This window comes from Cornus florida, unplaced genomic scaffold, assembly GCF_030987335.1.
Source record: "Cornus florida cultivar Cherokee Brave unplaced genomic scaffold, ASM3098733v1 CherokeeBrave_3.0.0_Hap2_Chr06, whole genome shotgun sequence".
Classification (NCBI taxonomy): Eukaryota; Viridiplantae; Streptophyta; class Magnoliopsida; order Cornales; family Cornaceae; genus Cornus; species Cornus florida.
In genome coordinates this window covers 99,298,009-99,310,481 of record NW_026775576.1, presented here as the reverse complement: position 1 = coordinate 99,310,481, position 12,473 = coordinate 99,298,009, and the positions used below count along the sequence as shown (strand labels likewise).

The window sequence follows — 12,473 nt, the reverse complement described above, 5'->3', positions numbered from 1 at the left end:
GGGCAAAACACCCCGCCTCAGCCCCTTTAGAAAGTTTATGGAGGTGGTCAAAGGTTTTGGGGGCAGAAATGGGTTGGGATTGAAAACTCGGTTGCCGGGGCGGGATGGGGCAGCACGTTTATAGTGATAAATTATAATTTTGCTCATATAATTTTTCATATTAAAAATCATTTAAGCATATCAAGTGAATTCTAGGTTATTCTTTAGACATTCGTAGAGGCAAAGTAAGTGTAAGAATTTCTTGTCTAGGTAAAAAGGAAAAGATAAAAGAGGAGGTTTCAATTGAGAATTTAAAACTTCTTATTATTACCATGGTTAAAAATATTCGTTACATTTGTAATTGAATTACAAAATTACTCTCCTCATGTCACTCCCGCCAAACGCTGGGTGAGGATGGGATTAGGTTCCCAACCCCAAACCCTTTGCCATCCATAGTGATGAAACGGAAATTCGATCTAATTAAGTATAGTTTTGTCAACATATCCATCCACTTCAATGTTTGAGATGAGAGTCAATGACTCATAGGAAAACTTTTAGAAAATTTCCAGTGTTATTGTACTTGGGAACAGAGTTTTAGGGTACTGGATACCAACCCTAGGCCTTGACGAAGAACTTGTTCACTTAAAATAGAATTTTTGTACTACTCCTGGCGTACGCCATGGATTTGGAATCTCTCTTGTTACGGGGTCAATGTAAAGATTTCAGTTGAACGAGGACATTGGTGATAGAGCGTCTCTCTTTGATTGTGTGTGAATATTAATTACGGCAAAAGGATGCTTTTCCAATACTAAGAAGTTGCACATGAGAGTTGTCGGACAGAAGTTGACCAACCACCGCTATTTTTCTCTTATGGTCTCATCATGGTTTTATCTTCCTCGGCTTCTCATTTTTGTTTCTTCAAACTGTTACGCCCACATATATAAAGAACTAGCATTCTATGTAAGAGCGAGTCATGACGAGGGCACCCTCATAACCGATGGATATGTGGCATTGCACATATGACATCATCAACATATCACACACACACACATATTTATATATATATATATTATTGAATTATAATATGAACTCTACAGTGAATAACTGGAAATTGGTATATGTTTAGAAACTCTAATAACAATATAGCACTTTGAGAATCATTCAAAGAATGCACACTAAATTTTCTACTTATACAAAGATTAAAGAGGACACAGGCAATGCAAACCGAAGGAAAAGAAAATCACCACAAAACAAGAAATATCATAAACACTACCGCAGACTTCGTAATCTGAAAGTATAACAAAGCTAGGCAATATCTGCCATATCATGGTACAAAACTAAGACCAACGATGAAGATTATGGATTCACAATGCTCTCACCAAGATAGCCTCTCCTTTCCTGATCACAGGGTACGTAAAAATTTGGCCAATGAAGCAGCAAGCTCTTAGGTTTGAACTTGAAAAGAGATTTTCTCAGATGCAGTGCTGTTAGATTGATGCTAAAGGAGGCCCAAATTGGAAAGAAATTTCTGCAAAGTTCTACGACCCCATTGAATGTCATTCTCCATAACGTCATTTACAACTTGCTTGGAGTTGGGCTGGTCGTGTTCTTTGGCTAATCGTGGCTTCCCTTGTTCATTGACATTAAGTTCTTCATGATCACCATGCATCATCTCAGTGGTTTCTTGCAGACGTGATGAGTCTTTGTCAAATTCCTCCTTCAAATCTAACTGGATGTTGTTAGGTTACAATAATTGACGAGAGAGAGGATATCAAAGAGCTCACATATGTAACACAGTATAACACCACAATTCTATATATGGGCAACTGTATATTAGACAATCCCTTTAAATAATTAGTCTACATTACATTGGCCTTTTTCATTTCATAAAGCAAAAACGCAGAATGGACAATTTTGGCACAAGTAGCAAGTGAATATTCAAGCTCTTCATGAGGTACGAATATATGCAGTAGCTGGGTGAATATTCGAGCTCATGTTCATAATGTGAGAATATATAAGTAATACTGAGAAGAATTAGCTTTTTACATCCATAAGGGTTGTATAAGTTGTCATTCAGATTCTGGGCTGAATTGAATGCTTAAGTTAATCTGAGAAAGAAAACATATCCTGTTTCTCAGTAAGGTATATCATAAGTTCAGTTGCATGTTCATCGATCTCCTGTGAAGATGGTTCGACTTTTCATTTCATTGCTTGTAAAATTTATCAGACACCGTCCTTTTCAATACCCTCATGATATTGTTCATCTTAAAGACAATGCAGTAGATCAGTGTTAATTAAGGCAAATCTAGTCCCAGAATGATCTTTTTTATTGGAGACGTAAATCTCAAGACGACACAATTTAAAACTAAACGTGCTTCCATGGCATCAGATTCCTAATCTTAACAAGTCCCATTTGGTGTATATGGAACTAAATATCATTTCTTGCCAAGGTTAAAAAATAAATTGCAAAAGAACAGAAAGAATTCATACATGCTAAGCATTTACCTTTGGCACATTGTGCTCCTCAGCTTTGTCAGATCTAAATGAGGAATCAGAGGCGATGTTCTTCTCCGCTTCAGTTGGCATCGCTTCTTCAATATCACCTGTTGGCAATGTAGTCAAGCCCGGTACCAGAACAGGACTTCCATCAAAGGACACCAAATTTCCTTCGTCTTTTATGCTCCCAATATCCTCAACAGTCACAGCTCGGCCATTATTTCCAAGAATATTTTCTATATTCACCTGGTGGTCTTCTTTCGGCTCAGTAATATTTTCTGCTACAATAGCCATCGGTTTCTCTGCCAATGTATTTCCCATTGGATTTTTAATGCCAGAAGTGGTTGATTCCTTGTTCAGCTTTTCTATATTCACCTGGTGGTTTTCTTTCGGCTCAGTAATATTTTCTGCTACAATGGCCATAGGTTTCTCTGCCAATGTATTTCCCATTGGATTTGTAATGCCAGAAGTGGTTGATTCCTTGTTCAGCTTTTCTATATTCACCTGGTGGTTTTTTTTCGGCTCAGTAATATTTTCTGCTACAACAGCCATAGGTTTCTCTGCCAATGTATTTCCCATTGGATTTGTAATGCCAGAAGTGGTTGATTCCTTGTTCAGCTTTTCTATATTCACCTGGTGGTTTTCTTTCGGCTCAGTAATATTTTCTGCTACAATAGCCATAGGTTTCTCTGCTAATGTATTTCCCATTGGATTTGTAATGCCAGAAGTGGTTGATTCCTTGTTCAGCTTTTCTGAATTAATTGTAGATTCCTCATTTTGAATTGATGTCAGCCCTTCCTCTACAATTTTCTGCAGTTCAGCGTCATCCCAATCTTCAGAAACAGCGATTTTGTTTTCCGATTCCCATGTTTGAAGGATTCTATTGGGGTCTGGCTGCCATGAGATGCTTCCAGATATTCCTTTTAGTATGAACTTGTAGTGGATTGATTTTCCAATGGGTATGTCCTGTTCAAAACATATCAACATATTATATACCACATCGAAAGTTTTGCTTTCAACGTATGAACTTTTATCATTCTTTCATATATGATCTCTTCCTCACCAGTTCAACAGTCCATACATGTCCATCGGACCACTCCAATGGTACTGCACGTGCAGGATCCCACGAGCCGAAGACAGGATCATCACCTATTATGTAAAATTGCTCCCCGAACGAGCACTCTTTCTGTAATTGGAATTTGACAGGAACAGTTTTTGATTGATCTGCACATACACATTATATTGTAATAACAAGGGCCAAAAAGAAAAACTCTTTAACAATGGTAAGAATTCACTTGTACCCTGTATTTGAGTTTCTTCATTTTGAGTTTCTTCATTCTGCAAGTGTGTCTGCATCAATGAGTGTTATACAAAATTAATTTTGTATATATTAATCAAAAACCGTTTTGTGTAGATGTCATATTCATCTGGCTGTAAATTTTGTTCCTTGTTGATAAAAGCAAGTTCTATCGAATGAACAAAACACACTTGGTAATACAGACAACTAGTAGTATCCAAACATCAAAACACCACCTAACTTCAAAATACTCTGTTTTCTTGGCAATCAAACAAGACCACCACCACAAAATTAAGCAAAAAAAATTTCAACATAAAATCAGGTGAAACACGTACTTGTTTATATATACATACATATAATAAATTAAGGTCATGACTCATGAAAGCTCAATTGAACTTGTTATGAATTTATCTTACTAACATATCAAATTCAAAGCATGAAATATTAATCTATAGTGTGATTTGAGATGAGGCAACCATCAACCTTCAAACCAATCCGACATGCCTCACAAGCACACAAGAGACTGTCAATCCAATATATACCTCTTCAAAAAGTTATTTTTACAAAATATTGCAAAGATACAATACACACAAATACTTATTTCGATGAGAAATAGAAATTTGATCCTCAACATATAATATTATATATATAATACATCTAAATAGTGTATATATATATACACACACATACACAACTATTTGTGTATGTGTGTGTATATATAGATATGTGAGAGAGACAGACCTGAGGGAGAGAGACCTGAGGCTCCGATGATGAGACAGACGATGCAGAAATAGAGTAAATCCTCTTGTGTTGCAGAGAAATTGAATGGGATAAACCGATTTGAACAAGTTCCGGGAATCGTACGGAACAAATTGGAGGTCTGCTAAGAACAATATCTCTGGAAGACGAAAAACATGTGTCTGTGTACTTGACGAAAATCGCCTTCCAAGACGATCTCGCTAGGGTTTCCATTACTCTCTCACTATCACTTACTCACTGCTCAGCTTTTTCTATCATTTAATGATGATGCTGATTGAGTATTTCTGTGTCTGAAAGAGAGTGAGAAACGGAATGATGATTCTAGAGCTAAATAATTATAGGCTGGTCTAATTTATTGGGGGTTAGCTCGGTTTCGGGGTAAAATGTCTTTTTAGGAATTTTTTTTTTTTTTTTCTTTATAAAATATATATATATATTTTTTTTTCTTGAAAATTATTTCTAAATATGTACTTATTTGATAAATAACGAACATTTTCAAGTATTAACCTTGTCATTCTTCGTAAAATTCAAATTTCATTCTCTGCTTTCTATGTATTGTAACTGGTACTTATTTAAAAAAATACTAATTGTTACTAAAATTATCACACTTAAAACATTTAACAAATTATTTCAAATTGCTTTTAGTAACAAAGTACATACAACATGATAAAATACATTGAGTACTTTTCATGAATTGTGAATAACAAAATGATTTATTTTCATTATATTTAAATTTTTCGCTTCACATATCTTTAAAAAAGTCTCAAAAAAAAAAAAAAACTCTATAAAATTGAAATGATTCTATCAAAAACAAGTGCATTAAATTATTTTAATGTATAATTTTTTTTTCACCAAGAACGTTTAATAAAATTCTTTGACTATTTAATCCTGAATTTAGAGTATCTTACTTTCACATAATTCACAGAGTTCAACAAATAATTAATATTTCACGATTAAGGGTATTATGTTAAATTGAAATAAAACTTTTTTTTCTTAAATTATTTCTGTTCAAATTTAATTTTTGGCACAATTGTTTAGAAAAAATTAATTAAACAACATGATATATGAAAAAGGTAAAATTGTGATAGATAATTTTATTGAAAATATTTATAATGGTGTGTGTATTGTGGAGGCGATACATGTGTTCGAAAAAAGAAAAAAAAAAAATTCTTTCAATTATATAATAAAATATTTATCTAATTAATTTTAAAATGTTTATTAGAATTTTAAAAAATTCAAAATTCTTTGACGGATTATTTCTTTTTAGGGTATAAGTTGATTGGAAGGGGGAAGTTTTGGAGGATCACCATCACGTGGCTGATCACGTGGACCTGAGTATCTCAAGGAAATGTGAAGTTTGAGCTTTTCAATGTGAAAAATTTACTGTAAAAGAGATTAAAATTAATGTCATATGTCGGCTGTCACGTGTCACATTCCCCACCGTCCATTTATTTGAGTGGGATGGACCCGGATAATGTGGGGTCTCTTTTGCATCTAGTGTGAGAATAGTACGTGTCTTCAGTTATATTCACAACTCTTTCGCTCAAATACCAAACAAACAAATTTGATATTATTCAAAGTTAACTTTCGTCCACATGCACATCTCACTAATTTTATACCATATAAAATGACAAAATTGTTTTTGAAAAACGATGGACCATCACTTTTTGAAATAAATATAGAATAATAGTGTTTTTAAAATAATAATGTCTTTATTTATTTATTTTTACAAAGCAAGTAAAGTGGATGGAAAGAAAAATGGACTCTTAATGTCATGTCAAAAACCAAACATTATACAGTTTTTTATTTTTTTTTAGTACAAAATAAATAAATAAATAAATCATGTCCAAAAATCAATAATTATCATCTCAAGTTTTCTCATAATTATAAGAATTTCTCTTATTTCTTAAAAAAATAACACTAACCTCTCTTTATGTTCATGGATTCTCTGTGAGAGTCATTACAAAAATATGCATACATCATTAAAATTTATTTTTATCAAAGTACTGGTTTGGCCTGAAGAAGCATCTTGTCAATTTTTAAAAATAAAATCAAAACTGAGGGTAAAATAGTAAAATAATATGCCCGCTAATTTTTTCCTTAATAATAATTAAAAAAAGAAAAAAATGAAGCGATGGACCTGGATTGGTTATTGCGCAGATTATGGGTCAGCTAAACCCTGGTCAGGGTTGGATGGGCGTAAAGTGGAAGATGGACCAATGGCTCAATGACAAAAAGCTCTCTAGAGGTATTTTAGTTTAGTGGGACTAATGGGCCTATTTTTTCAACTCATAATGTGATGATGATCATGGAACGTGAAATCATTTCAACCAATGAACCCTATGGTTACTTAAAAAGAATGAAATTAATGCCCCATTATGTCATCCATTTATGAGTAAAGGACATTATATATATATATATATATATGGGTCAATAAGATTCTACTTGAATTCGGATACCTTAACTTAACAGTAGTTTAATATGAATATGAATTCAGATTTATATTCATCTATTAATCCTTTTATGACTATTCCCAAGTCATGCAACCTTGCCTTGAGAAAATTCTGTGGGATTTTATTCTCAAACTGGTTTCAATTTAAGCAAAGCTTAAGTGATGTTGTAAATTGATTGAGCTTATATTAATTAGTGAAAGAGGGGTAAAAGTAGGAGTGATAAATGGGCGAGTTGGGTTGAATTTGGGTTAAGTTAAAAATGGGCGGGTCAATATGGGTCAAGATTCATATTTAATTCATTCAGAACGGGTTAAAAATGGACAGGTTAAAAATAGATAGGGTCAACCCGTTATGACCCGTGCATTCATTAATTAATTATTTTTTATTTTTAAATTTTTTGAAACTAATTTAAAGGAAAGATATGTTCATAATATTAGAAAAAATCTCAATTTTTATTACTACTTAAAATTTTCAATACTTAAAACTCAATTTCTAAAATTGAATGGATTTGAGGCTTAAAAAAAATGATGATTATTAAACTAGATTAGGATATCCAAGGATCTACAAATAAAAATATAAAAAGATATGTTTTACGGAGTATTAGATTTTTTTAATTATTTTTTGTTAAGGGATTTTATAGGAATACAAACATCTTTTTTCACCTATTTGGCTATTTTTTTGGAATACAAAAATCCTCACATATAGAGTTCCCAAATAAACATTAATCTTCTGAAATTTGAATATAAATTTAAGCTATGGAAAAACAGTTCTGTTTCAATTTAATAGTATAATTACGACAATTTAATTTAATAGTACAGTAAAAGACAATTTAGCTTCATTGCTAGAAAACGCGTAGCGACCATTCGACCTCATTCGATGAATTTTTTTTTTTTGATCTTAGACTTAATTTAAAGTACATCTTGCTGTAAAACTCATGTGAGGTCACTACTATTTGAAAGCAAAATTCCTTTTACCGGAGAAACGTGAAACTGCTGCTGCAAAAATGGAAACCTCACGGCGGAGCCAAATCGAGCTACGCCTCCGGCGCCGTGAGAGAGATTGAGATCCAACGGCGACGAATCAACCATCAGCGCCGGTGAAAATCCTGACGACTCCACGATACTACTCTGATCCGGACTCTGATTACAACTACTCTTCTTGATCATCATTACATCTATCTTCTCACCACCACCGTTAACGTTCCTCCTCCGGCACCGGGAAATTAGTCCTGGCTTTGTTGCCTCGAAACTTCCTCCCGGCGGTGTCGTACGCGCTCGCCGCCTCCTCCGCCATGTCGAACGTCCCCAACCACACACGACTCTTCTTCCCCGGAACTCAACTCTCGACGGCGTATCTGCCCCACGGCCTCTTCCGTACACCCCTGAAATGCACCTCCTTGGCGTTGCCGGTTAAATTTGTCCAAAAAAATCTAATTTTTTAATTTTTTTTAAAAAAAATTTTAATTATTTTTTTATTTTTAAATTATTTTTTTTGGAAAGTTTTAAATTTTTTTTATTTTTTAATTATTTTTTATTTTTAAAATTTAGTTTAAAATTTTTTAATTATTTAATTTATTATGTGATGGGTGAAATATGGGTTGAATAACCATATTCAACCCATCTTGATCCTCAAATTAAGTGGTTAAAAATTATCTAACCTATCTTGACCCTCAAACCAATATGGTTAATCCATAACCATTAAAAGGCGAACTGATATAGACGGATTAATGATTCATGACCCATTTTGACACTCTAGGTAAAAGTATCATTCAGCATTGAACACACGCTCACAGAAAGATTTGACAAAAAATACCTTATATAACTTATTGGAGCACACACCTCTGCCTTTTGCATGCACTATTAGTGGTACTTAATGAAACTGTATATAGTGTTTGCCTTAGGGGTTGACAAATGGGAGGGTTCACAAATAGGTCAAGATTCATATTCAATTCGTTTAAAAAGGATTAAAAATGGACGGGTTAAAAATGTATAAGGATTAAAAATGGACGGGTTAAAAATGTATAGAGTCAATCCATTATGACTTGTGAATCAATTAATTATTATTTTTTAACTATTTTTTAATAATTATTATTTTTTAATTTTTAAAATTTTTTTACTTATTTTTTTAATTTTTAATTATTTTATATTTTTTAATTTTTTTGATTATGTTTTTCTTTTTAAATTTTTTTTTTCCGAAAGGTTTTAAAATTTCATTTAATAACAAATAAAAAAACAATCTCAAACTCAAATCGTTTGAGAGAGAGAGAAGTGAAAGTAAGAGACGAAATTCCTAGAGAGAGAAACTTAGGGAGGGGGATTAATTGGTGATAGACAAATTTAGAGAAAGAGGATCGTGAATGAGAGAATTTGAGAGGGAGAGAAATGAGTTGAGTACAATATAGAATATGTGTGTTTATTATGTGATGGGTGAAATATGGCTTAAATATGGACACTCATTTTTAATCCATCTTGACTCTCAAATTAAGTAGTTAAAAATTACCTAACTCATTTTTGACCTATTTTAAATATGGTTTACCCAAAACTATTAAAAAGCAAAGGTATATGAGTGGATTGATGGGTTGTGACCCATTTTGCAACCCCAAATTTGCCTTAATTATTAGCTAACTCCGGGAACTAATTAAAGTAATAATTATAATAATTAGAATAATGCATACAAATGATCCATGCACAATAATATTAGAAGTACTAGTGACATTAATAGATATATAGCTAGCTTACCCAAATGTATGTGATCCATACATAATACTGTAGAACTTGTGACAATACATAGCTTACTCGAACGCATTTGATTTATGTTTTATTTGCTTACTCACACATCAATTACTACAAACAAACGTAGTTGTAGTAAAATTAAGTAGAAATTGAATTAAGGCGCAGTCCTTCCACATGGAACATGCAAGAATAGTGCGGTTTAGGGAGAAATCACGTGAAAATGGTTTGGAGCATGGTGAGCACCAAAACAATGAGGGTAGCAGCAACTGAAAAGCCAGCCAGCCAGCCCAAGGACTTCCAAAATACTAATCACGTTGCAGTTTTACCAGAACATAGAAACTTAGGCCATGGCTTCCGTCCTAGAGTGGCTTATCGAAGTAGAAGCCACGCAAAACACAGTTACGAGTGATATTGCTGAAGATTTTAGACACTCACGTGCAAGAACGGATCTAGCATTTTTGAATGGGATGGGCTAACTTTGGATTGAACTAATTTGGGGTGGGCTACCATTACTAATTTATTTATTTATATTTTTATTTAATTGTTTTTTTTTTTTGGACTGGGCTTAAAGTAGTATGACAAAACTTTAGTCTACCTTGGATCTGTCTTTGCTTGCTTGTTCTGATCGAATCTCTGGAACCCAAACAATTCTTTACCCCTTCTTTGTTTTTTCAAGTAATTCAACATCCTTTGCGGTGTCCATAAGTTTATCCAAGAGGAAATTAAGCATAGCTTGAGAAGTGGAGATCCTTAGCATTATCCTGCTACATTGCTCGAAAACAATCATGCACGTTTCTCAAAAACAATCATCCACGTTTCTCAAGAATAGCTATTTGCCATTACAAATGGTGAGAGGTGGGATCTCAAAGTACGTTCTCAGCCCACCCAATTCTGAACAAATTGAAACAACGTACCAGAAGAACAGTAATAAGCATGATCATGAGTAGTAAAATTTAAACCTGGAATATATAGTTTGTCTTTATTAATTAGTATCTTTTGCCAAAGTCTAGTTGTGTTGCGGAACCGTTAAATGCCATTCCATCCATACCGGCTCCTCTTTCATCTATATATGCCTCATCCTCCTCCTTCTCCATGCCATGATCAGCTGGCCGGAAACAATTTCGTAAAAAGTGCAATGGGATTGATGATGACATGAAGGTTTATGGGTTTAGTGGGCTGATGATGGGTATTATCTCAGCTCAAGCCTGGTCAGCGTTGGATCGGCCTAAAAGTAGAAGATGGACCAAGGGCTAGCTCAGGGACAAAAAAGCTCTCTATACGTATTTTAGTTAATGGGCCAATTTTTCCAGGTCAAGCCCGAAGGCTGGATAGTTAGTTGAATGTGATTGATATTGGACTGTGTGTGTTTGATGGAAAAAGCCGAAAACCACAAAGCAGTAAACTCTATTTACTGATGACTTATTTCCGCTATGACCTAGTGGTATTTTGGCTTGTGCATCTAATAGATAAAAGTCGCATGGCATGAGAAATTGTGGAGCATGAGATGCTGCTAATGAAAGAATTCTTGCCATATACTACTTACTTCACATATTCTTATTTTCAAAATGGGTGGATAAATAATTGTTGTTGATGTTTAAAACTATTGTTCTCACGAAGCGTGACACTTTTAGTTGAATGACAATTTGTCGGAATCATTTAATAATTTTTCAAAAATCATTGTAAACTTGGTCGAATTTGGGATCTGTAGAAGACAGAAAATGGCAGAAGTAAACTTCCCCTCCCCTAGGGAAATTTTTTTTTTTTTTTTTTTTTTTTTTAATAATTCCCCTCCCTCTAGTCTATCTTTGGGCAAGAGTTTAAATCGTAGCCTATAAAATCATTTCAACCAATGAACTCTATGGTTACTTAAAAAGAATGAAATTAGTGCCCCATTATATTAATTTGAGAAGCTCCGATTTCTGTCCAACATTTTCCAGAATTAGGTGAAGTAGGGGGTTAGCAGTAATCCATTTTTTCTTGATGGCAAGATGTGATACCCACAACGTGCTTGTAGAAAGGACCATAAGGGCTTGACATAGTTACATTTAAAGAATAAGTGATTGTGCTACTCCAGTTCTTTGTTACAGAGTATGCAGATGGTAGTACTGATGTGGGTCTTCTTTTTAGTGTTGGTACGCGGTGAAGTATGGCAACCCAAAGTGTAAAAGGATTGTGTGGGTATTGATGGATTGGACCAGACCAGGCGTGTCCATGGACGAGTGGGTAGATGTATTTTAATGTATGTGCAATTGAAATTATTTCTGAAGGTGAAATGATCCAAAAGTATTTGAGAGAGCATTAGAGCATTTCCAATTACTTTCTAATATTGCAAAACTAAATAAAATATTTGTTACATCAATCATCCACAAACGTACCAAAGTAAAATATTTTAAGAATAAATTACAAATATATATATATATATATATATATATATATATATATATATATATATATATATTGAGAATATACATCCATGCATTAATGACCTAAGAAAAAATTAAACTGGGAATATCACTCACCCCTTTCTACAAGCAAACAAGTAAAAATTAATTGCGCGCAATTTAATAATTCAATGTAAATAAAGATGATAGTACAAGATACTCATTAGAAATAGTACTACGTAGTATATTGGAACCTAGTCGCCATCTAGTAAAGAATAAAAAAATTGACCATCAAACAATACAACCACGTCAGAATCATCATTGCATCAGTCCAACTAAAAGAAAAAAAATAGATCTTGCCTCTTGTTGCCAAGAG

At 33.5% G+C, this 12,473-nt stretch overlaps 1 protein-coding gene across 3 annotated transcripts; it reads right to left on the bottom strand.

The window, feature by feature from the left end:
- Positions 1-1,209: 1,209 nt before the first annotated feature.
- Positions 1,210-4,867, bottom strand: LOC132313282 (uncharacterized). 3 transcript variants are annotated; one of them, XM_059811980.1, is made up of 5 exons: positions 4,514-4,867; positions 3,777-3,825; positions 3,539-3,699; positions 2,485-3,441; positions 1,210-1,708 (listed from the first exon to the last, which is right to left on the bottom strand). In XM_059811980.1, the coding sequence occupies exons 1-5, from the start codon at positions 4,742-4,744 to the stop codon at positions 1,478-1,480; spliced, it is 1,629 nt and encodes a 542-aa protein (XP_059667963.1). In that variant the 5' UTR covers positions 4,745-4,867; the 3' UTR covers positions 1,210-1,477. The 3 variants fall into 3 exon arrangements, with proteins under 3 accessions (XP_059667963.1, XP_059667964.1, XP_059667965.1); XM_059811981.1 differs by having other exon boundaries at positions 1,210-1,696; positions 4,514-4,866; XM_059811982.1 differs by having other exon boundaries at positions 1,566-1,704.
- Between the last annotated feature and the right edge of the window lie 7,606 nt (positions 4,868-12,473).